This window comes from Tetrao urogallus (assembly GCF_951394365.1).
Source record: "Tetrao urogallus genome assembly, chromosome: 16".
Taxonomy (NCBI): Eukaryota; Metazoa; Chordata; class Aves; order Galliformes; family Phasianidae; genus Tetrao; species Tetrao urogallus.
In genome coordinates this window covers 4383711-4410795 of record NC_136829.1, presented here as the reverse complement: position 1 = coordinate 4410795, position 27085 = coordinate 4383711, and the positions used below count along the sequence as shown (strand labels likewise).

General features: G+C 39.2%; 1 protein-coding gene across 1 annotated transcript; it reads right to left on the bottom strand.

The window, feature by feature from the left end:
* Window positions 1-625: 625 nt before the first annotated feature.
* Window positions 626-26981, bottom strand: DHX35 (DEAH-box helicase 35; the record flags this gene model as incomplete). The annotated part of the gene is made up of 22 exons (XM_079543588.1): window positions 26921-26981; window positions 25200-25333; window positions 24746-24838; window positions 23899-23976; window positions 21580-21684; window positions 20305-20366; window positions 19614-19683; window positions 18952-19011; window positions 18256-18368; window positions 17047-17143; window positions 15736-15894; window positions 14243-14453; window positions 12707-12831; window positions 11913-11967; window positions 8724-8819; window positions 8243-8337; window positions 7537-7614; window positions 6476-6605; window positions 5706-5787; window positions 5128-5199; window positions 3535-3673; window positions 626-670 (listed from the first exon to the last, which is right to left on the bottom strand). The coding sequence occupies exons 1-22, from the start codon at window positions 26958-26960 to the stop codon at window positions 626-628; spliced, it is 2139 nt and encodes a 712-aa protein (XP_079399714.1). The 5' UTR covers window positions 26961-26981.
* Between the last annotated feature and the right edge of the window lie 104 nt (window positions 26982-27085).

The following is a 27085-nucleotide window of genomic DNA, read 5'->3' as shown; positions in this document are numbered from 1 at the left end:
GAATTGAGACATTATACTTATTGAAAGACAGGGAGCAAGAGGCAACTCAGCATCAGGCAAGAGACTTTTACTGCTTGGGAGCACAAGCTGCACCACTTTGCTATGGTCCAACATGAAAGCAATGTTTCCATGGCAGTCCCTTGCATTTCAAGGGTGGTTCATTGCCCTGAGCTACCTGCTGTCAGGAGTCAGCCTCAGTTTGGCTGGCAGTAGTCACAGTGCTCTAGGTAACAGGAGGCAGGGTACCCTATTCCCCACTCTCATAAGGCAGACATCACTCCAGGAAATCCATTTCCCTCTTGAAGGATTTTTTTTTTTCTTTTCCTTTTTTTTGTGGTCCTGCATGTCCTCTTTTTTTTTTTGTCTATCTATTTAAAAGGAGCAACATGCCTAGATTAACAACAGTGGTCAATTAGGCAAAGAATAAAATGTCTGCAATGCAAGCTCTACATAGGTTTATAGTGTACTGGTCATGCACAAATCCCTACAGATCCTGGCAGGCATTTAACATTTAAGTTGATGTAAGATCACGTTGGCAATGAACTGGCTGCTGGGTGGACTGTAGCCAGCTCCAAATCACTGGTAGATTCAGCATCTGCCATCACAAGGCTTAAGTCACATAAAATCAGTGGTCGTCTACTTTAGCCCTTTTTGCCTTCAAGGAGAGATGCTGCAAGGAGAGAGAAAAAACACTCAGCATGTGCACCACAATTACAGAAAAGTTCAACTGGAACACTTCCACTCATTAATCCAAATTAAAACAAATGCAAACATGTCAGACCACCCTTCCCAAGCCCCTGCTTATCCTTGATACAGCTGAGATAAAGCCATGAAATCAAACAGCCTCCATGCATCCAAAAGTAACATCTTGGCTTGGTGTAAAATATCTTCAGGTACTTTGTATTAACTCCAAGCACAGCAACAACTCAGCACTTGATGCAGCTTGTCAACAGGTAAAAATGCACTGAAGGGTACATATGTTCCCAACACAGACACCAGGAACAGGTGCATAAAGAGCAAGATTTTAACAAATGCGTTAAGGCTGCAGCTATAGCTTCTTTGGACCTTGGAACCTACATGCTCTGAAAGAAAAAGGCACACAGCAACATGGAATGAAAACATGAAAATCATCTTCTTAAACCACTGCAGAAGTTGAAAAGAGACAGAATTGTCTAATCAAATTGTAGGAAAAAGTCTTGACAGAGAATCCTGTTCAGGTTCCATTGGGTTTTTTTTTTTGTTTTTTTTTTTGTTTGTTTGTTTGTTTGTTTGTGGTTTTTTTTTTGTTGTTTTTTTTTTGTTTTAAAACCTGATACAGGAATTCAAACGATCCTATTTCAGGGATACATCAGCAAAAGGATGCGTCCTTCAGAAGGAAAAGGGTCTGAATTACAGTACTTTAGCAGTTAACTGTTTATTCAAAATTTACAAGTATAACTCCAGTTTCATTTCTGATTTTCAAACACTTTTATCGATACACCTAAGCCTCCTGACTGATGAGGATAACTGGCTAAACCAAAAGAGGTACTTTCCCTCAAAACTAGCTCTACCTCCAATAACTTTCATCTACTTTAGGATGAAAGTAAGCTTGCAACAGGGCAGAAGCATAAGTTCAACTGTATTGAATCAAAAAGGCTGCAAGCATGAGAATCAGCTTCTGATGTGATCTTGTGGAATATCTACAACAGTCGCAGCACTGCCTTGCAAAAATTGAAGACAACTCTCCTCTTCCAAAAAGCAATTCCAGTTCTGCCTGAATGAGTCACCAAATCACATGTCCCAGCACCACCTATTTAAAGGAAAACCTCACACCACGCTGTAGCCCACGGAGAGGTTATATGATAATAAGATGCTGTGTTACCTATGGGATGTTACAACATGTAAACATGTGAGTCAAAAGGACGAACTGTTCCAGTAGCAGATTTGATACAACAGGAATGCTGCCTCATCATTCACCACCACACCTGCAGAATATATCTGCAGCTAAAGGCTCAAGGATGTATCCTGCAGTCATTACTACCTTTGTCAAAGGCATTAGAGTAAAAGGCAGAATATATTCAAGTACTTTGTAAAGGTATTTATAGCTGGCAAACGTGTACACAACTGAGATGAATGATCAAAGCTCAGCACCTATTAAACAAAAAACCTTGCCCAGGTCAATTACATGAACACCAGTGTTCTTATATACTGTAGCCACATGCATACATTTTAGGATGCTCCATGCAGTACAGCGTTTTTCTTTTTTCCAAAAACCCCAGGAAATGAAAGCAAGCAAGCATGAAATTCTTACAGAAGTCCAATAGTGAGACAGATCAAAATACAGATTAGAAACAGTATTTTTTGCAATATGGCTGCTCATATGCTAATAGATATCTTGTTTTGCATCAGGGCCTGTTTTTGCATCAAGTGCCTGCTTCCCCTCATCATTTTGGAAATAGTCCACTAATTCATAACATAAAGCTCAATAATTATTAATATCTCATGGGAAACTCGCATGCAAGATCAGTTTGGTAATCTTGTGTGTATTTACTTACAATGCAGTATCTGCAGCTTCAGCATGACTAATACTTAGGCAGTATTTAATGCCAATCCAGATCTCTCAATTATCAGAAGGAATAAGACTAAACTGATGAGTTTGCATGGGACAGAGTTGATAAAGAATAGTAGGAAAAAAAAAAAAAAAAGATGGCAACTGTTAAAAGATGAAGCGAAGAACAGAATCACAGGGTGGTTAAAGTTGGAAGGGAGCTCTGGAGGCCATCTGGCCCAATCTCTGCTCAAGTAGTGACACCCAGAGAAGTGTGCCCACAACCAGGTAGCTTCTGAAGATCTCCAAGGAGACTTCATAGTGGGCACCTCTGCCAGTGCTCCATCGCCTGCACAGCAAACCAGTGCTTCCTGACGTTCAGATGGAACTTCCTGTGATACAGTTTGTACCTACTGCCTTTCATCCTGGCACTGGGGACAACCGAAAAGAGCCTCACTCAGTCCTCTTTCTGTCCTCCCTTCAGGTTTTTATACACTTTTCTTTCTTCTTCCTCTAAGTATGTATACTGCACAACAGAACTTACAATAAAGGTTGTACAAACAGCAGCTGTCCCTTACGTTTCATGCTTTTAACAGATCAGAGGTGACTTTTTGGAGTAGATAATCAAAAACAAAGGGCTTGGGATTTGCACAAACATTTGCAAATGATACAAAGACTCTTGTGAATGATTGTGCAAACTATGACCACTGTCAGTCACAGTGATGCTCACAGAAGAAACACCAAACATCCATATTTAAGTGCAGAATAGCTGAAGATTTCATCTTTTGGAGGGCTATGTTGTTCTGTCATTTCTCAGACACATCTGTCAGTTGGATAATAGGGCAAAAAGCTGTCATGCATCAATTTACTATTTTCTTTCTTTACAGTAAAACACCTAAAATAAAAAAAAAAAAGCCTATTTTTATTCTACTATTAAAAAGATGAAAACAATAACAAAAAAATCACTGCAAAACTCAGATACAAAGCTGTTAATACAGCAGTGGTACCGTTTGGGCTTTATGCCGATTCCGTACCGTTCCTTGCTGGTAAAAATGAGGTGCCAGCTCCACGAGCCATGCAGATTCAATGGCAGTCACATCTCTCATGTAATACTTGGCGGTCTGTATGACTTCGTTGTACACTACCCTAGGAGAAGGAAAAGAAAAACATGTTTGTGCTGCAAGGAGACAAGGGAGAGAGGTGATTAACACCATATTAAGATACACATACAATATGACATACAATATTGTATGTGTACCTTAATACATAAACACATACAATACAAACACAGAATATTCACAGCATGATAAGAAAGTCTGTAGATTATGCAGTAAGCTCTTGCCTCTTTTTTTCCTGGGTTGTTCAGAGTACTCTTAATTAATTAACCACCATTAAAAACAACTTCACATACTATTAGGACAGACTACAAGGTATAAAAAGAGATCATGGGACTAAGGGGATTCAGCAAATCCCCTATAGCAAATACTTTGGAAGAGAATGTTAGTTATTCTGTGCTGTCATGAGAAAGAATGTCAAAGACACCAAAAGTCTGGGTCCACAACAAGCTGGGCTGAAGTTAGAGCATGAACATCTCTCATGCAGACACAAGAGATAGTGATTAGAGCAAGAAATCAGCTTTAGCTGCTGCCAGGACATCCTCTGGAAGAGATTCAGAAACAGCCAGCTATATGGACTCAAACATCCATGCCCACATGAACAGAAAGGACAACCTAACTCTGAAGACACCCTACTGCAGGGAAAGTCTACCAAGGGAGTGCAAACCCACACTCTGAACAGTTAGTCACCAAAGCCATAAGTCACTATCAGCCTCCTATACACAGTAAAACTGCCACAAGGTTTGTGGTTTCTCATTAGTTGGTATTTTGCTCTCAAAGCAAAGGAGTACAAACTTTTTTTTCCTGCAAAATGGAACAATACAACTAAAAAGAAATCTAAGAAAAAGCAAGAAGAAAAAGAACAGATTTTATACACACCTGAAACAGATGGAGAACTGAAGCCCTCCATACAGGAGGTGCTCCCAAGCAGTTGGAATTAGGGTTGCCAGGTAAGGTAACGCACAGGAATCCTATAGGATTCCATGAGAACAGTGTTCAGGCTGGCAGTGGCGATCCTACATGGCCTTGAAAGACAGCTCCAAGCAACAGTGCTGCCATCAACACCAAACAGGTGGTTTTCAAAGATTTTGACCATGAACTGCATGCACATGCCCTCTCCTAGGAAGCGGCAGCTGCTGGACAGTACATTTCTTTATTAGGTCTAATAAAACCAATCCTAGCTCTATCTAGGTATAGAGACTGCTCACAGACCAAGCTATAGTACAAGACACCTATTAAAAAGGGTCAATTTGCTCTACAACCTCTACAGGCTTTCTGATAGTTAGACATCACCATCTTTCTTTGATTTACTTGGATACTGCCTACAAAGTGTTGCAAAGGAAATACCATCTGAATTCTTCCTGTGGGAACCATGACTTTCTACATTTATTCCTCCACTGATAAAGAAAGACAATCACAAAAATGTCTGGATGCCAGGAATGCCTTACAGAGATCACAAAGCAAGCACAAGTTGCTTTAACTTACCAGCGTGGAGGTTTCTCTGCATACAGTACTGAAGTAGGGTGGATATGAAGTTCATGGTCATCACGGATAGTCCTTAAAAAGAAGATTTATTATTTAGAATTTGATTCCTTTCATCCCCAATAGGAATGTTAATAAAAGGCAACAGTGAAAGAATTGGAGCAAATTTTAAAGATTTCTATTTAACGAAGAAGTTTTCAGTTGAAACCAGGCTTAAATCCTGGTCAAAGAAACAACTGATAATGTAATGATCTACATTAAATGAAGAAGCAGTGTTTCAGAGTTTTATTCAGTTCACTGGAAGCAATAGAACAAATACATGGTGCTTGCTTGCATTAACATAAATTAATTACTGTTAGTAACAGATTCCCCATTATCCATAACTTGTTATTTGTATGTGACAAAGAAAAACATCAATGCAGTTTGAACATACAAACCTCCAAAGATGTAGTAAATCAGTCGCCACGTGTTCCTTAGTGCAAGCATCCAGAAGCACACTCATCTGTTGGCTGTGCTTAGATTTACCCAATCAAACAAGCTTTTCAACTAAGCAAGAGTTGTAATAAAACTACTTATATTACCTGTAAGCTCCAGTAGAGTGGAATTTAGCTGCATTAGCAAAGAATCCAGAAACTATGCATCTTAGAACAGGATCTGGATCACCTGAAGAAAAGAATTTTTCTGTAAAATTAGTCAATGGAAAGGTAAAAATCCCTTCAGCATCATTTAATCATCTCAGACAACTTCTCATGCTGCGTCAAGCTCTGAGAGCAAATAAAGACAAGTCCTGCAATCTCTTGTAAAAAACAGAAGTTGCTGAAGCCTCCAAGAAGATCGATACAAACTCCTTAGAGCAAACCTGTGTGACAGCTAAGCATTAAGGTCTGATTGTTCAGAGCTGCTAGAAATGAGTGCTGAAAACCAGTCATGGCATTCATGTCCACACAGCAGCTAGCAATCAGATCTCAATGTCTATACATCATTATGAATACAGCAGAAAACTGGCCTTTTGTAAAGGACAGAAGAAGAAGAAATGTTTCTTTGGAAGAAGAAATGAGGTGACGTTCTTATAACTTCTTTGTAAATTTGTCCTTTAAATCCAAGATCAAAGGTGATGATCTCTTATTGGAAACGTAACTAACGAAGGCTGGACTATGTGTTCATTGTAAAAAATACACTAATTTGCTCATTCACAGTCATTTTTAGGAAAAAAAATATATAGATTTAATTAATGTTATTTTTAGGGCATGAAAAAATACAAGAAAGGCAAGAAGCACACTGGCAATTTAGAGTCTACCCTCAAAACGTGCAACAGAATTAAAAGAAAATGAAGAAAGAAGGAAACTTTCACCTTCACTGGACTTCTTTGGCACTTTAAAGCGTACAAGAAGCTTTTTGAGCTGCTCCCTTACAACAGAAGCTCTAACAAGTCCTTTGTAGTTCAGAAAGTGTTCCTGACACCACTGAGAGCTTTTGCTGTGCTGCAGAGTAAGGAGAAAGAAATTACCATGAAAAGCCACCAGTAAAACAACGAACAATCTCTTCTGGGTCACAATCTTATTAAGTTTTCTTTTGTCTTCCACAATGCTACTTATTGTCCTTTTTGCTGAAAATCCTCTTACACAGCAGCTATCAAGTGTAGGTAGCAACAGTAATTACAGAGCATGTTTCAAACAACCTCTAAATGGCAGACAAATGCATCATATCCAAAATGAGTCTGTTTTTAATCTCAAAATGTAAACAACATTTTCCTTATACTGTTTTCATTGGTCTCCTTCTCTAGAAGCCAATACTTCATTCAAGAATCTGCACTCAGCTGCTTTAATAGACATGAAGAGTCAAAATCTGATGGGCAAAGTTTCATTTAGTGCCTGATTGCTTTGGGAATAGGAAGAGGAAAGTTTTCTTTTTAAATCCTAGAGTCATTATGTTGGTTCAACTCAAGACTTTAACAAACATGTTGTTATAGAAGTGCTCCATACCAGCAAAATAATGAGGCAGTGTTTTACAGAAAGATTGCTAGAGTTGGATGTAGTTTACCATCAGTACAACTCAAATATCTCTATAAAAAGTTGTAGAAACACAAATTTCAATGAAAATTAGAATACTTGTTTTTTATTAGACCCTTCCAAAAATCCCCATCTCTCTGAAAATACAGTTACCTATAGATAAGAATCCTGGGCCACATCTGAACTACAGAATTTTGTTTCATGATCGAATGAACTACAGAAGATCTGTGGCAAAGTAAGGCCAGAGAATCTTTTAATGCCAAACTATCTCACAATAGACTTCGCAAGTCCTTAGCTTTGAGGGTTCTATATCCAGAAATTCCAGAACCAGAACAGGGGACACCCAGGTTCTTCACAGTCCCACAAATCCACTCGTATTGACTTACACTTGTATTTGACTTACTTTGACAAAGGCTTCATAAACATTAAGCATAGTGAGATGATCTCCTTCCTCCACAGCAAACTTTCTGTGTTGCCTGGCCTGGAGGAAGATAAATGCATTTTAAAAGCAGTCATGTTTAATGACCTCAGTATTAAACTGGTGTATTTCCTGGTGACTATCAGAATTCTTACCATAAAGAACAGTTCTTCAACACGACACCTACATTCTACCACACATACATATTGAGGTGGTGTTCTTAAACTTGAATTAGAAAAATGACCTGAAAATAAATCCCCAAAATCTAAGAGAGACCCATTAAAATTAGGCTCCTGATATCTATCAAAAGCTCAGTCTCACCTAATACTTTCTTTTCTGTTCTCTGAAAAAGAAGGAGAACTTGTGGAAGTTTGCTTAGTTGCTCAGCTTGTTTTTCTATTTCCCTCCCCTTCTTTAACAACCTCTCATGCTGGCCAGTATTGGTTTACAACCCTTCACATTTCTGCTCCTCAGAAGGAGTCAGTTCATAATAGCAAGGGACACATGGACCCCACCGTTACTCAGTTTCCCCTTTTACCTAGAACCACTAGGTACAGTTCAAAGCTTTGCTTCATTTTCAAATGAATTTGCAATCTGTTGCATGCACCAATAAAATACTTGGTGGAAAACTAAAAATATAGAATGTACCAAAAAAAAAAAAAAAAAAAAAAAAAAGTGTGACTGAACTTACAGCTTGAGATTTTTGATTCGGCGGGATCAAAAAGATGTTCTGAATCTGCATCATTGCAGCAATTGTTAAAATCTCCTGGGAGCAGCCAAAATTTCCTGAAAAGCAGGTGGAAAAATTCAGAAAAGGAAATCATCTTCCATTCAACTTACCACCACACAGAATAGAAGAAAATTAAAAAAAATATATACATATTTTTATAGTATAACAACACAAAATATCTAACTCAGATTTTTTTGCAAATATGAGTGAAAGTTTTCATGGAAAATTAAAAGACGGTGTATTAATCTTAATTATTAATGTGTTAAATGTTGGCCACTATTAGAGAGGCCCATGAGTTTAATGGCTCTTCTTACTAAACACTATACCAAGACAAAACTTGCTGCAAGTTTAGCCTATATCTAATAGCATGCTACTATTGCTAGAGCAATATCCACTACTCATCACAAGACTATGAAGAAAATTTTGTTTTTTCCCCACCTACCTGATTCCAGAAGCATCTTTGCAAACATCGGATTCAGAGGAAACTCCGCTATTCTCATGCCCAGGGGCTCAGTTAAACGGCAGTGCATATCCAAACCTGCAGCACATTGATAAACGTATTGGTGATGCAGGTAGAAGTAGTACAGAAAGACTTCTTTAGAATTGTGAGCTAAAAATACAGCAAATACACCTAGGAACACTGTCAGTTTTCTGAGTTACATCTGTTTGGGTCATAGAGAAGTAATTTAATAGCGTCTAGAGAAGCACAAATGATAAAGATTGCCTGCCTGGTGCATCAGCAACTGAGCTGCCAGCCATATTCCAGCCGTAGCCTTTTTACTGGAGCTGGAGTGGTACAGGATGAAGGCACAGCAGCTTGGTTTTCAGAGCATGAGAGAAACCACACAAGGACAAATTGATGGGAGCAGTGCAGCAGACACTGGAGCACTGCAGACTGTATAAATAACCATAACCAACCAGAGCACAGTGAGGAACCAACGGTGGCCCACACCATACATAAACATGCTATTTGTCAGACTGGGTGGTGGCAAAAAGCCACACAGAGAAAACCCTAACCACGAATGAAGTCAAAGGAGGACAGCTCCAACAACTTACGTCAGCACACCTAATGCCACAGCTATCTCTCAAATGTTTACTTTCCTTTATTACTTGATAAGACCTTTAATGAACTTTTTATGTTTTACTTTTTATGTCACACACCACACCCCTACCCTAACACAAGATACTGCACCTAATGTAAAAATGTTATCCTTGGAGACAGGTACAAAATGCATCCTGTGTATAGTGATGAAATAATATATTTAAACATGCAGTCAGAGAAACTGAAAAAATTAAGGTATGATTAGTTACCATTCGACCAAGGCTTAAGTGCTATCTTAGAACATGGAGCACCTAACTTAAAGAATTTCAAGAAACAAAACTGTGTTCTGAAGTGGGGAGGAGGAGAAATCATCATCTTTTTTAACTTTCTACAGGCATATTAAGCCATAGGCTATTGGCTTCTGCTGAATTCTGTGTCAGTGCAATTGTATATGGATATATACAGCCTGTGTGCAGATGTCTTTGTAGCAGTAAGCCTGCATTTACAGGGAAGAGCTACAATGGACACAAGTTTGGAACAGCTTTACTGAAATTACCTTAGAAGCAACTGCTGTATATAGCTATGAAAGCTTAGATAAAGATATTAAAAGATTACTACTGAGCATGCTTCAACACCTTGTCACTAAAAAGCTTCAAGTGCAATCACTAGTCAGTGATGGGTTAAGGGAGGAGGACATCCGATTTTAAACCTGGCTGGACAGCAACACAAAAACAAATCTTCAACAAAACACTGGCTCTGAAATAAAGCTATAAACAAAGTCACTTCTTGCCAGCTTATCTGTGCTCCTCTAAACTATGCTTAAAAATAATAAACCCCAGCTGACAACTCTGACTTTCAAATGGGCATCAAAGGAGAAGGCTGAGAAAAGGTCCTCCTGATGTAATCTGCTTGCGTCACTGCAAAAATAATCAGTCTGAGAACACTGATGTGTTTATTCAACAGAACTATCTCAGTCTGCACAAGTTGCTCCGCAGGGTCCTGACCCTAAACTGCACATTTACATGATATTACAATGCAAGTGTTGAAATACAGGTTCATACTTGCATAAGAGAAATACAACCTTTACTGCCCTTGCCAACTCCTGGGCAGCTTTATCTCTGGAAAAAAAGAAATCTTCAGAAAACTAGCAAAAAACTGAAACTTCAGCAAAAATCTCAGAGCTAACCTGTATGACAGGCACACATGCATTCCTTCCTACCTCAAACACCAACATCAGAGCTTCTCTGTCTTGCTACAAAAGCTGGACAGCCAACAGAGTAACAGCTCCATGCTCTCCCCATGAGCATAATGCTTATGCCAAAACAGCAGACAGCTCATCAGTGAGTTTCCTGACCTTTCCTCTCCATTTCCCTAAGGTGGCTTTGGCTGCAAATCCATCCTCGCAACACGCTTCAGAGCCAGCACAAAGGCACTTGTTCCAGGCCGAAATGGCTGCCATGAACCCAGTGCCTCAGGTGGAACCCTGCTTTTCAAGATGCAATTGAACCAGCACAGAACAAAATTCCAGGCAACAAGCTACAGCTCCACGAGAATAAGAATCACACCAGCTGCCACAAATTACAACACAGCATTCGTAAGTGATGTAAAAAATGGCCACAGACCACTGGAAGCTTCCAGAATTTACACAAACTCTTCTATACTACCTTTTTCCTCTTGTTTACATTATCACAGAATCATAGCCTTCAAAAAGCCTTCAACATCTTACCAATGAAAGGCTACAAAAACTAATAGGTGATCTCTGTTTTCTGAGCTATTGGGAAGCACACTTTGCTTGATCTTGATTCCAGTCTTCGGTGACTTTCTGCTCTCAGACTCAAGTATCAGACTGTACTTACAATGCACAGCAGAGTCAAGATCAGATAATGAAAGGAACACGTTAACAGAAAAACTGAAAATGCTTTCTGTGCTTCTTGAAGTCCAATCAAGGAAGAAATAAAGTAACAGTTATATTGAATGTGATAAATTCTGAATTATTAAAATTAGTCTGACCACAAGAGATGTCACACCTTTACTCCCAACTTGTTTTATTCTTGTTTATACTTGAACTTTCCATCACTGGTATAGTAACACAAAATTAAAGATTGAATATCCAACAACCTATCCAAATGCATGCATGTGAATTTAGTGTCTTACTCACATACTGGTCTAATTAGTGACCTATCTCCTTTTATAACTTTGTAACTTTGTTCTTAAAGAACTGAAGAAACACAAGATCTGCCTGAGCAAATCAAGTCAACACCGTCATCAGCTCAGAATCCTGTTCTTAGCAATGGCAAATACCTGATTCCTCTCACGAAAGCACAAGTTAATGCACAGAAGGATAGCAGTAAAATCTGCTTTTGCATAATCAAAACAGATACACTCTAGTTTATACTCTATGCAGTTTTCTAGTTCCTCCCAGAAAGTCATTTCCTTTGCTTTTCCTTTGCTTACCTGTGTGAAGTAACCACTGAACAAAAGAAAGGAAATTCTGAGGAGGCTGAAGTACATTAAAAAAAAAAAAAAAAAGCTTCAATTGAACAACTCCCATAAGAAAACTGTAGGTAAAACAAAGTATAATATTCTCACCTCCTAAAGCATACAGTAATTCTAAAGCTTGTACCATTGACTGTGCAGGAGGTGGCTGTAGAAAACAAAAACACGGATTGTTTAAAGTTCTCATCATAAAACCTAAGAGTTTTCACAGAAGTTCCTAGATCTTCTTCACAAAATCATTCTAATGATCTTTCTGCACACACAAAATGAAAAGAGTTCTCAGAATCTTCCTGTCAACCTTTCATTGACCACCAGTGCTGCAAGTCAGAGCCATCTCAACAGGTTCAGGATCATCACTATGACTCTCTCAAGATCCTATCAGTATACAGAATTAGGCCGAGCTCTCTTTATTCAAAGGCAATTACGACATCAATTACTTCTCAACTTTCTCTTCTATCTTCTCTTTACGTAAGGGTAGCTAGAAACTTTAGAGAAACCTAATAACTGTTATTGCTCTTTTTAACAAGGTGGACAAACACAGGTTTAGTTCTGTAGATTCTTCCCCCCCCAAATTCAGTGCAAGTCAAAATCAAATTAGCTATAGTTTCACAGAATCCTAAGGACTTTTTCTTTCCAAACTGCTCTCAACTGCTCCACACTTGTAACAGCAAACTCTAAAATACAGCAGCTGTTGTTTCTAAGTTGTCACATATTACTTGCACTAGCTGATTCCCAGGAGGATACTCTGCCACCTGATAGTGGTCAATGAGGTGTAATTCCCAAATTAGCAAAGCAATAGTTACTGGTTCAGTGGGTTACCAACAAGTCACCCAGTGATCACTGTTGGCATTAAAGGAAGATGACATGCTTCATTGCATAGGACTCACCGAAAGGAAGGGGAACCTGAGCACGTTGTCAATTCCCAGAGCCTTCAGCTGCAAAATGACAGGTGCAAGGTTGCTGCGCTGCATCTCAGGAACAGTGGACTTGGGCAACTTCTCAAAGTCTTCCTCTGTTACAGGAAAGCAAAGATATTTGGGATTGGGTTTCAGCTCTTCCTGTGTGCAAGTCACCATGATAAAACTACCATTTTCAATTTAAAACTATTGACTATGAACACTTCATAGGTGTTAATAGAACTCTTTCTCAAAATGACATTATTTTAATGATTGTATTTTCAGTCACTTTAATGTGAAAATTCTATGTTTATCACACATGTACTTGACCCATGTTTTAACTTGAAATATAAATTCTTCACAGAAATCTGGAAATACTTTTTCTTCCAATAGTTTGATTTTTTCAAATCAGAAAATGCTCTAAAACAGCAATTCGAAAAATGCTGCAGATCATTTTGGGAGAAGGTGCTTTATTTTACTTCAATTTCAAAGGGTGCAGGATCACACTTCTGGAAGACAACTAGGAAAAAAAGATTTTTTTAAATTTCACAGTATATCAGCAATTGCTCCCAAAGCAGCCAAAGACCTGTCCCTGTGAAATACAAGCACATCTCACACAGATGAGTTTTCACTCTGTCACCCAAACCCAATGACAAATTGTTAACCTCCATGTAAGCATTTCCCTTAGTCTGCAGGCTCTTATAGTCCATGGAAAGGACTGTTAAATTTAAAACAAGAGCAATTGCATTCACTCTTGATTCTTTAGTAAACACACAAATTTAGGGAACAAAGCATGCCTTCCTTTAACGTAGCAACTGCTGGCAAGCACATACACTTTTCAAAGTGATTTGCTCGATATCTCTAAGTCTCAAAGCTTGATAACATCAGATGGAACCTGAGGCACACATACGCAACTGCAGTGCTCAGCTGTAAGGCCTTTCCTATTCAACAGCTGAGAGAAGAGGCAGTTGGATTGCAGCATTCTGAGCACTGCCCAGTGGCTGACAGATTCATTTGTAACAGTTATTTTTGTACACTGCCAGCTTCAATATTTCAAGGCAGCATTTGAGATTGGCACCTACTGCTATGGAGACCACATCAGGAAGTTTTCCTCTATCATCTGACAGACATCTGCAATCCTTTGTCAGACACGCAGTTAGCAGATACTTTAGTCACAGAAGAGTGTGGCACAGGTGGCTGCTGTTCAGTGATGCGAATCTTCAGAAATCAAACTCACTGAAAGGCAGAATTCTGTGCAGAGCTGCCACTCTCAAAGTTGTATCAACACTGCAAGTTGGCAATTAGTGAAACTTCCCTGCTAAGCTCATATTTCTGTTTCATAAAAGGATCCCATTTCTGGTGCTTAGCAGGTACGAACAAAGCACTTCTAAATAAGCCAGAGGAGTAACTATCTCTTGCTGAAAGAAGATGCAGTTTTGTTCTCCTTACACCAATGCTAAAGCCACTGTAAAACAAAATGCAAGTCATGTCAGCAAGCTCACCTTCCCAACACACGCCATTACTGACCTGTATAGAGCCTGTAACATTTCCCAGAGCGGTTCCGGCCTGCACGTCCTGCTCTCTGGTTAGCTGAAGCCTTGGACACTGGTACCACCACAAGGCATTCAATGGCTGTTTTGGGATTATAGGCTCGAAGCTTCACAAAACCACAATCGATTACATACGCAATGCCATGAATGGTGATAGAAGTCTCAGCAACGTTGGTGGCTACTATCACCTGCAGATATGGACACAGCCATGACACTGTGAACCCTGCAATCTCAACTGTGCTGGCACTAGCATCAGTGCACCAGGGCTCACATACAAGATACTTAAAAGATCCCAGATAGGACAGTTCCAGTAAATGCACTCTGGAGTACAAAAGGATACAGTAAAAGCAGCAGAAATAGTCCTCAACTTGATGTAACTCTATTTTTTACAGTTTCACAATCTATTTCTTATTCAGGTTTATCTCCTCTTCATAAAACGCAGAACAACTTGGTGTGTTTGCAAAGAAAAACGTTATCTAACTATAAATCAAATGTTCTTAATTAGTGAAGTAAAATATTGAATTTGTGCTTCTCAGTTATACCGAACTTGTAACACAGGAGCAGGGCAGGAGACAGGGGAGGACAGAGCTGATTAATTGTCCACGTTTAGTATTCCTGTTCTTGTATACTTATATATGAGTCCTAGAATATTAAAAAAGAATTGCTGCCAAGTGACAGAGGGAAATTTAATCCTTATTTCACATGAAAATAAAGAAGTAAATCTCAGCAGTTAATCCTCCTGGAGAGAAAAGAAGTTTTTATCTGTCAACAATGTCCAGCATGAGATGAACAACTTTACCCATTAGACTCCAGCAGGCACAAGAAGTATAACAACTCACTCCATGTAATTGTCAGTTTATCTCAGCCCCAACACAAGCTCTGCTCAAGTAGAAAGCACTAATCATGACCAATTAGACAATAGTTCTTTGATGTTAAACATCTAAACAAGGCTTCCAGAAGTCAAAACAAAGCTTTTTTTTTTTTTTTTTTTAAACTCAAGTCAAGCAAGGTTTAACTTCTTTCTCACATGCAAATTTACCCACTCTGTCCTTAATTTTTCTTTTCTTGGTACAGAACAGCTTAGTCTAGGTACCTTGTCCACAAAAAGAAATGATAACAGGTGAAAGCAGACTTCAGAGTGTAACAAGCTACATCTGGACATAAGCAAAAGCTGCAAATGGACAAAGATAAATACGTGAGGTATGTAAAAAGACTCCCAAAGATTGAGAAGCTGAGGTAGAAAGGAGAATTGGAACTAACATATCTTGCACTGATCGATGATCAAAAGAGAAGGCAGAGAAAATGCTCTGGGCTCACAGTGTGAAAGATGACAGGCACTATTAGGAGATGCAAAAAGTTTTGCTCTGTAGGAGCTCACAACAGTCTCACAATGTGAACATTCTTTGCATTAAGCTGCAAAACACAGGCAGCCTTCTGGATGGCAGAGATTACATTAAATTAAAACTTTACCTTCCTGACACTGCGGGAAACTCTCTCAAATACTTTCATCTGATCAGGAGAAGGCAGCCCAGCATACATGGGGAGAACACGGAGGTGCTTTTTCATTCCAGTGCGAGAAAGGGCCCGAGCCTGTTCTATAAGCATAGAAACTACAGTCTCCACTTCCTCCTAGAAGCACAGCAAGATGAAAGAGCATGAGAGAGCTTTCACTTACAAATATCCTACAGATATCACCTCTATGAGACCTGCACCAAAATAATCCTAACACAATTTTAATTTTTCAAAATCTAGAACCATCTGACCAGGTCCCTCAATTTTGCAATATTCTTATATTAATTTCTACTTATATTAATGTTGCTATTTATATTAATTACAACAGTTGTTGTTCAAGACAGTGTCCCACCACAAATATATGAGAAAAATCATGAAAGGTGTGCTGAACAAAGTTCAGTAATAAAGAAAAGGACCCATTTTCCTCTGCATCTCTCAATGTGTGAGATCAAAATGAGGGGCTGATCTGTTCTGACTGTGCTGTAGGCCTCGGTCTAGAATGACACAGTAACAGCATTAACACCTATTGCTCAACTTTGTGTTTCATCTCAGAGATCAGCTGTGGCTCTCAAAACACAACAACAAAAAAAGAATAAGGTTTAGATATATTCTCTTCAATTCTCTCTTTCAAAGTCAAATCAATTATAAGCATGAAGAATTTCTTATAGAAACATGCAGGATGCTAGTGAGGCCATTCAAGGTAGTCTGTTTTGCACTGTGGAATTGTAAGCTATCTCTAATTTACTCTTCCAGGCTGCAAAAGTAAGCTAACTGGTACACAGCAGAAAAATATAGTTGTTGGTTGTTTTTGTTTTTGTTTTTTTTTTTAATCTAATCATATAGCAATTTGTTTCTCCTGTTAAAGACTTCAGATTTTAAGACTATTATATGTAAAATTCCATTTGCACTAATTATCAACATGACTCACTGTCAAACTGACAATTTTGTAGGTGTGACTATCACTAAAAAGCACACTGTTCATGTATTAACAAGGCCAAGCCACACAGTATAAAATGAGAAAAGCCATCCTTATCAGCTGTGATAGATTCAGCTCTGATAAATTCAGACAACTCCTTATCAGCTCTGATAAATTCAGACCATTGCATCAGTACATTTTCTGGAAGTCCTTGGGACCAGTCTAATTCTGCTCTCATTGACAGAAAGGTTCATCATCTTAATGACAGTGAAGAAAGGAAAGCAGGAATCTGAAAAGGCTTCACAACGTCAACAGCACAACACTGTCGAGCAAAAAAGTACTGTTGTCTATACCTGGCCAGTCAAAAATGCCAGTATATCACCATCATTCTCCATCTGGTGAATTTTCATTGCAGTTTCCACAGTTGATTTTATATAATCAGGAACAGGACTGTGGAGAGAGAACACAGAGTATTGTTACTTAGGGTAGTATGGTCAGGTTGTGGTTGGACTCGATGATCTTTAAGGTCTTTTCCAACCTGAGCAATTCTATGATTCTATGATTTTGTATCTATTTGCTTTTTAAAAAATAATAAAAATTTAAAAAACAGCAACTCATTTTTTTCCTTGACACTGCTTTGAGTTTAAAAAGTCATTCTGCACATGTTCTGTTGCTACAAGCAAAATCCCATCACTTCAAGAGCTTTTTAAACATCATTTTCTCAAGCAAATATTCTAAAGTGCATACTTCAAATATAACTCATATGACCATGTGTCTGCTCTAAGAAGAAAAATGTAATTTTGAGGTTTTACACATACTACTATTTTATTTTTTCCATATGATTCATGTACCCATCATTAGAAACATTTCCCAGCACACGCAAGAGTAGCATCTCCCAATGGGAAGTGACACAAGTAGAACATGATTTTCATTTGTACGAATGTGAGTTCACATGCACACATTTGAAAGTTCTTTTGAGAACTCTGTTCTAATGTTTTCCATTTATGAAACTGCCTTTAAAATCCTCAGCTCCCTCACAGAAAAGCAGAGTAGAAGTTGGAAGGAACCTTCAAAGATCATCCAGACCAACTGCAAAAGAACAAATCACTTGCAGAATGGAGACCACTAAAAACTAAAGCTGAGGGGGCTTCTGACAGGCTCTATGCATTCATTTCAAAATAAACTCGGGTGAAAAAAAGTTCCTTTAATTTGTCTTTTAATTTTTTAATTAATTATATTAATTATATATAATATAATTATATTAATTATAAATTTTTAATTTAATTTAATTTGTCTTCTATTTGTCTATAGCTTACGATGTTTCATCACCTTTGTACTTAAATGCATTCCTGCTGCTCACAGAAGTGGAAAATTCATTCAATTTTGTATCTATAGTTATGTCCTTAGTTTCTTGGTACCAAAACTATGAAAGTATTTTGAAAGAATGGCTATGTTTGCCAAATTGAACGTTACACCTTATATAATAAGGCTGATCTGGTGCGTTATGACACCACAAGTTAGACATTCTTAATCACCGCCAAAAAGATCAAACAGAAACACACCTCTGTATGTAAAAGATGTCAACTGGAAACGTCCTCCCCTCCACAGTAAGGATCACACTGGTATCTTTGCTGGGGTCACCGGTATCATTTTGGTTGAAGAAATCCTTGAATTTCTCCATTAAAATAAAGACAAATACTTTCAGTTTGAAACTTCATAGAATCGAGGGGGAAAACTAATGACATCAAGAAGTCAAACTATTATTACTTGAATATAGCTTCCATAAATTTGAGTCTTTTGATAAATAAAGTTCTACTTTAAAAAACTTAAAAGTTGGATTTTGCTGCCTCAGATTCAGGCAATGAGCACCTCCAGGGATGGGGCACCCACAGCTCTGCGCCGCCTGCGCCAGTCTCACCACCCTCCCAGTAAAGGATTTCCTCCTCACATCTTCCCTAAACCTCCCCTCTTTTCATTTAAAACTGGTCCCCTTGTTCCATCATTATCTGCCCATGTGAAAAGTTAGCCTCCCTCCTCATTATAAGCACCCTCTAACTACTAGAAGGCTGGAATGAGGTTTCCCCAGAGACTTCTCCAGTCTGAACAAGCCCAGCTCCCTCAGCCAGTCTTTGTAGGAGAGGTGTCCCTCTCTCCTTCAGCACTCAAACAGGAGCAGCACAGAGGACAAGCTCCACATGAACACAAGTGGAGCTGCCACTTAGGGTCACTTCATTTTAAACCAAATTTGGGAGATATACCTCTGCATCCAAGGTGGCTGAAGCCACAATCAGTCGAAGATCTCCACGCTTCTTTTGAATCTAGGATCCAAAAGACAAAGAACATCTAGAGTAAAGACTGTCTTCAGAGCCATAAGACTAGACCCAAGTTTCAGAGCAGCCAGATTACCAGTGACTTCTCTATAAAAATAGTTTGTGATCAAGACAGCTGATGAACTGCAGCACCTGTATTGCCCTGTGACCATATCAACCTGAGAAATGCGTGTGGAGCTTTTTATATTTAAGGCTAAGAAAGAATTGAGGGTATTCAAAAGGAAATCATAGTTTACTCTCAATTTCTGGTGAAAGTCAGATCACTGATGGCTTTGAAGTCAGCAACTCCCTGCAAGGTCACTTCTCATACTCATCTTCAGCAGAACAAAGACTGTATTTTTCCTTATGTAATACAAAGATAAAATTCAGCCTCCGGGGGGGGGGGGGGGGGGGGGGGGGGGGGGGGGAACAGAGGATCCCAAGTGTCAGATGTGTAAAGTAAACAGCTGATACATACAGTGAGCTGTGGGATAAATGAGGAATTAGAAATCTCCCTCTCTCAAATGAATTTACTAACAAAACATCAGGAGCAGAAGTTTAGCAAAGATGACGACAGTGGAAAATCTTGCAGACCACATCAAAAAAATAACCTTTTTTAGTAATCCAATGGCAATATCTGTATAAAGAGTCCTTTCATGGGCTTCATCCAGCATGAGAACACTGCAAATAAAGCAGAAAGATAAGATATATAAATGGATTGAATGATGCTAGAATCGGTATCTTCCTATATTAAATATCAGTGTTTAAATTTGTTACTGAATTATTGCTTACATTCATTTAGAAAACCACTGAGATAAAAAAAAAACAACAACAACAAAAAACCAAAAACACAGAAGCAAACAAGAGAGAAAAGGTAGACAACAACCAACAAGCATGCAGTACAAGCAGAGCTTTCTTTATTCAGGTTGTTTTGGAAAGGGATGGAATAACCAAGGTTTATTATTTGCATACTGCAAATGTTTTCTATATATCAGAATAAAGCCTGCTCATTGTTGATTGTTTAAATTAATTTTAAAAAGTTTAAAACTAGCAGATGAAACAGTTCAGACTCCACAAGGCCCATTTATGTTATACTCCAAAAATCACAGCACCAAATCCTGCTGGGTTTGGCACTGCCGCTATCAATTTTCTAACAAGTTTCAAACATATGAAGGTCAGAATTCGGAATAATTTTCACATTTTTTAACTTTAACTTATACTAATCATATCTCAGCCTAAAAAACAAACCCCAGTTGTTTACCAAGATGCACTTGAGCAAACGTTCAGCCCATGTTTCCTTACCTGTATCTTGTTAACAGAGGATCAGCCATCATCTCCCTCACGAGCATACCATCGGTTAGGAACTAAAAGTGAATGCAAAGAAAAATGGTAAAAAGTCAAACAAACAAAAAAACCGAACAGCAAAGCCTAGGAGGTAATCCTGATTACATGTGTCATTTATTTACTTGAATCATTTTCTAAGCTTTTGCCTAAATTTTTACTCGCTTTTCATTTTCTAATGATCTTTGAAGTTGTTCTATTTCCAGCTATGGAAGCTAAATACAATTCTGAGTGCTATCCTGGAGACAAGCAGAGAAACTGGTACTTTTCATATTGGTTTTTGAGAATTAGTTGTTCTTCACTGAAAATCACACAGACTGGCAGCACTGGGATGTGGTAATAGAAGCTTCTTCACACTTGTCTTAACATGACTGAATTTCTCTACAAGTAACATTCTCTGTATCAGTATAGCTTAGATTCTCTCAAGGTACTACTTAAGATCTCTCTCACATCTCACCAGAACACAGGACTTAACATTACAACTAATTCAATGTTTTAATTTAGTAATTTTTTTTTATTTCTAGCCAGTAGAAACCCACCAGCTTTAATTAGCCCTCACAGTTTGACCTGGGACTATAAATTTAGACTTTAATCAGCAAGAACTGATTTTCAAGGTAAAAATCCCAAAGTTTCCAACCTCAAACAACGAATCAGACTCCAAAACATCTCTATTTCTTTCAGTTCTAAAGTGCTATTAGTCTCAAAAAAAAAAAAAAAGTAAATTGTTTCTTTCATCATCATTCCAATTCCAACATAACTAAAGCAAACCCTTGTCTGTCCACAATACAAACAACATTAATATCATTCATAGGGCTAAAGAAGAGCTGCAAAGCTTGCTATTAAATCCACATCAAATTACTCTCAGCCTGCCCATCTTCTGTTTTCTCTGAAAATCAAAATCTGTTTTTGGGGTGGTGAGGATACTTCAGCTTTGATTCACTGCAGGCTTTCACAATGACTTTGAGTCACATGGGGTCACATCAGTGCTGTACCAACAGCTGGCAACAACTAACTTGAAAATCTCTTCATTTTACAACAGTGGCTGTCAGAATAGCACAGTAAAACATCCTAGTTCTAGATAGCCACAACCACCTCAATACACTCCTAGGGTATCCATCTGGAAAACCAAAAAGCTATCTACTCTCCATACCGGGCATCACAACTTTCCCACTGATTTTGCAAAAGTGCTGTAAGAGTTTCAGCTAACCTTCCCAGAATGACCACACACTATTTCACCTTAATTCTTGTAGCCTGTGGATCCGTGCAGTCATCAAAACGAATGCAATATCCAACTTCATGACCCAATACTGCACCCCTTTCATCAGCAACTCGGCCTGCAACCTGACAATAGAGATTCATGTCAACAAAAAGCAGCTAATAGCAAAATTCCTTATTGCACCATTGTTTTGTCCGTAGAAAGTCAGCATCAAAACAGAAACAAAGCTACTGCTTCTGAAGTATGACTTGATCTTAAATACAAAATTCTGTTTCATGTTGTAGTGCGTGCTGAACATGCAAGTGGTAAATAAACCTTTAAGATCCTTCAGCACACCTTAATCTGCTTCACACTTCTTCAGACAGGTTTTGAAGTAATTTTCTGTGAAAAGTTCTGTCAGACCTACAAAGGTTGTCCTTCAACCAGTCACAAAGCTGGGGAAAGACCACAGGTCAGCAACTGAGAAAGTACAGTTTCAGAACACAGCTGGCATGCAATAAAGAGGAGTACACACACGTAGCATGCAGAAGAAGTTACTTGTTAAGCTGGTATGTCCCTGAATTTACTCAGACTTTTACTTTTTTTCTTGTTACCTAATGAGCTAGTCTCCTTCTCATAACACAGAAATTTCAATGCAGAAAACAGAAAACTGGCAAATAATTAAAAGCAGAACAATTTTTGGAAGACAGATGCCCTCGACCAGTTTTAAGCCAACAGCTGAAATCCTGATTCACTAGTCTACAGAATATTAGGTAATGGCAGGCTATGGTTTCAGCAAACTACAACACAATTAAAAAGCTACAGTCAGAATAAAACCCCAGAACACACACATTAGTTCTATTAGAATTCCAGCAGTAAGCTTTTTCAGTCATTCAAATGACAGCCTAAACCATACAGATGGGCAGTGAATGCATCATTTATCACTTTCAGGCAAACGTTCAGAGTAACTGTCAGCCTGGGTAATGCAAGCAGAACTTCAGGTATTTCTAAACTAAGCAACCTTGGCCAACTACTGCTCTTCACTTGGGACAACTTCCACACTCTACCTGAGAAAGTAGGTAAGACATTAATTAAAATTAAAAATTCTATTTCAGCTCAAGACAAAGCAGTAAATCATCGTCTCTCACCTCCCAGCAATAGTTATGTGATGCAGGCAGTTTCCAACTACATTCTCAAAGAAAAATCCTCCTGTGACCATACACTAAGACCTAGCTGAGTAATCGTATTTTAGACTTAAAAGCAGTATGTTAAGACATCAAGGGAAAAGAGAAACACATTTGTTGTGAGAGAGAAATCATTGCAGCATATGCAGCATCTCCTGTAGAACTGCTCAATGTCAACTGAATGTTCTTTGAAGGGGAGAAGGAAGGACACTGCAGGCAAACTGCCCAAAGCACATGCTGCAGATCACTGCTACAGGCTGTTTCTTTAATGACAGTGGATGTAGTAAAAGAACACTGGGTGAGGTGAACCTTTAAAGTGGACAATTGCTCAATCTACAACACTTTTACCAGAAGCGTGCACTGACACACTGCAGGTACAGTTAAACATCATTAATTTAAAAAACAAAACGAAACAGGCAAAATGAGGATTACAAAAAGGCACCTCAATTTACTGTAAGAAGAGGAACTGGCAGCAGAAAAGCTTCAGCCCACCTCTTCAGTGCTTGGTGACAATTATGAAAACAAACAGCACTGGCTGCTTTCTGTGCATATTATTAACACAGAGTGCAAGTTGTTGTCCTCAGCATCCTTCCTCCCTCTCCTAGTACACCTAACTTACAATATGTGCTCCTAGACATATTAATTAAATGCAAAGATGATAAAATTGGTTTCTTCTTTTCCCCCACCCCCTTACCAGGGGAAACAGTAAAAAAAAAAAAAAAAAAAGTTCAATAAAATTAGGTATGAATTGCTAGAAAGGAAAGAAGTATACAACCTCCTCCACTAGCCACGTTACTGCACACAGATTTGTACCACTACTTTACTCTGGGAAACAAGTTAGAGACCGTACAACCATAATCCTAACCCAGAGTCAATCATAGCTCAACCTTGCACAACCTTGCACAGTCCTAACTCCCTGTATAGTTTCTGCTGATGCAACTCAATTTTATTTCTAAGCTTCTTCATCTGCTATTCTGGCCTTGAAATCGTTGGCAAGACCGACTAATCATGCTGAACTCAGCATGCAGTATCAGAAATTCTGGAGGGAAGATAAGCAGAAACCCCTATTCATTCAGGAGCTGAGAGTTGCCATTCCTGTTATTCAGCAAAAACCACTAATAAATGGGGAGTTATAATGATAATTAAGTGGGAAAATCTGGACATGGAGAAACTCACTGAAACAGCAGCAACCCGACGAGGCTGTGTCACCCCAACCACTCTTCCTTCAGCTGTCCAGCCAGCTTCTGCTAGGTACTGCAAACAAATATTTAGGGAAAGAAGGCATTATGATTAAGAGGTGCTAGCTCTCCACACTGCTTGGCTCTGACACAAGCTTATGCATGATCTCCAGAAAACCAGTTACTTTTTGTGCATTATTTGTCTCACCATTAAAAACAATTTAGGTTTCTATAATTGTTTATAATTAAGAAAAATATAGTATGATAACTACTTCTAAGAACATCAACTGTCAGAAGGTATGCTAAAAGCAGTTGTTTGAGTCTCAAGTATTAATTTGAATTGCTTCATTTTTTATTTTCTTTCCTTCATTTTATAACCACTTAGAAGACAAGAAGCACAAGTCAAGTGCTCACACTGAAACAGGTGGCATTCATCATTAGCTTGCAGTCATTTAAGTTAAAATCAAGAATCGTTTACCTGCAGGAAACTTGCAGGAAACCCACACTTCCTTTCCTTCTCAAAATTATGTTTTCAACAAAATTTTAAACTTAATTCTGATAAAGTTATAAAAGCCTTCACTTTAGCAGAGTAACTATTATTTATATCAGCATAAATGTAGGGTGCGTTCCTTTCCAGGAGTGAAAGAAGGCTTTCTGTCTCAGATATGCCAGTTCCTGCTATCAAACATGAAGCTTTACTTTTCTCTCCTTTTGGTCATGCACACACACACACACAACACTGGCAAATTCCATTCTTACAGCATAGCTCTGGGATGCTGGTTTAATATTTCATGCAAAATCCTCTGAGGGAATACCAGATTTTACCAAGCTGAACACACATTTACCTGTGGAATTTGCGTTGACTTCCCACATCCTGTTTCTCCAACAATCACCAGAGTCTGATAGCTCTCCACTAGATAAAGTATGTGATTTCTTAGCTGAAAGACATAACATTTAGGTACCAAAACCAGATTTGAACAAAAAAAGAAAGCTAACATTAGTGTTTACCTAAGCAAAGTCATTTTACAGAGAACGTACTGTCAAAAGTTAAGAGATTCTTTCAAATCTACAAAGGTTATGCATACAAAATACAGTAACTAAATTAAACCTACAAAGCCCATAAAACTGTTGGCAACAGCTGTCAATGAGAACGATCAATTTCAGCAAATAAAGAGAATGAGATCACATAACTGTGCTATGTTGTAAAGGGTTTCCATACTGCTTTCTCAAATACAGACAAAACCACAAAAGCCAGGCACCATCTAACTGATTTAATATCCCCAGAAAGAACTCTTGTACCTTAAAAACAGGCAGCTTTTGTCTTTGCTGTTCAATAGACAGAGAAGCATAAGGATTATAGATGACTGTTACACCACTGCTCTCTGCAGGGCTCTGCCTCTCCTCCAAGACGCTGACGCCAGGACCTTCTGTGCCTACATGACAGCAGTTAACTTTTACAACACAACCAAAGTCAAGATGCTCCTCGCAAGGAGGAATTGCATGCATCCTAGCATATATCAAGAGACCAATTTTTCTAGAAAATTAATCAAAAATATTCCATATCTGTAAACAAGCAAAAATTGTGTCAAATCAAATGTCTTTCTCCTGCTAGTTAAAAACCTAACATGAATACATACGAATATGAATTTTTAAAGGAAGATAAAGGAGAAAAAAAGCACATGGGAAAAATAAACAGCAACTCTTAGGACTGTTATTCTTCCACGCAGCAGTTCCGATATAGCTTCAGTATCAATCTCAGAAATAAGGCCATGAGTTTCAAGCCAGCCAGCCACATAACAGGACTCCTTTGAACTAACGTGAATCACAAAACCGCAGCCTTGCCTACTGATGAGATACACCACTGCAGCTCTACATTTACTTCAGTATCTGAAATTTGATTTGTTTCTGCTGCTGTGTTAAAATAAAACTAGGGACAACTAAAAATTCCAAATAATGCAGACAAACCAAAAGCAAAAACTCATCTCAACAAAGGAACGTATTGTCTTTAGCTGCAAATTCAACTGGAAAAATCTGAGAGCAAAGGGGTTTCTCCTGTTTTGTAGGACTTGCTCATTTGGGGTTTTTCCCATTGTTTCTGCTGTTTAAATCAACTCATCCCAAGTCAAAACTGCTAAGTAAGTTTCGCAGCATACTGAATCAATTTTAACAGCAATTAGCACTGACTCTGATTACTATCCACTTCCAGAATGGGTAAGGTAAGAAACAGGAAGGTCCAGGAGCCCACTGCCACTCAGAACATAGAATTATTTGAGATGAAAGGGACTCAAAAGGTCATTTATGCCAATTCTCCTGCAATGAGCAAGGACACCACAGCTCCATCAAGTGCTCACAGCCCCATCCAGCCTGACCTTGAATGTCTCCAGGGATGGGGCATCCACCACTTCTCTACGCATCCTGCACCAGTGCTTCATCACCCTTAGCATAAATAACTTTTTCCTTATATGCAACCTAAATCTCCTCTCCTGTAGTTTGAAAGCTTGCCTTTGCTCTATCGCAACAGATGCTGCTGAAGTCTGTCCCCATCTTTCTAACAGCCCACAAAAACACCCCTCAGCCCCCTCTCGTCATGCCTGACCTGCTCCAGCCGCCCTCGTGTTCCACTCCCCGATCTCATTCACGGCCCTTTCCGATCGCGCTGCTTTAAGCCCACGTCTGCGTGATGCCGGGAGCCCCCCAAGCTCCCGACGCAACCTCAGGAGCGCTGCAGGGCAGCTCTCTTCCCCCAGTTCTCTCTCAGCGTAGCCCCCGCCACTCCCCAGCTACAAGGGCACACGGTGTCCGCTGGCCGCAGAGTGCCCCAGGCACCGAGCAGCGCTCACAGAGGCCTCTCCTCCCGCACCGCCGCCGGCTGAGGGGCAGAGCGCTCTTCCGGCAGCGCAGCCCGTGAGGTTCCCCGCCACCACCGGGGCCAGAAGCGCTTTAGCCCACGGAGGAAAGGATAAAAAAGGGAAAGAAGGAAGGCGCAAGCCTCCCTTGCCACACAAACGCGCCGCCCTCACCCGGCTTCCAAAACTTCACCGGTCCCACGGGCGCCGCCATCTTGGGGTGAGAGGGTAACCGGAAGCGGAAGTGTAGAGTCCACGTGATTCGGCGCCTGTTGCGATGGCGCCGGCCCGCCCCGGCGCGCGTTGCTGTGGGCTCGTGAAGTGAACGGGGTGGGGCCT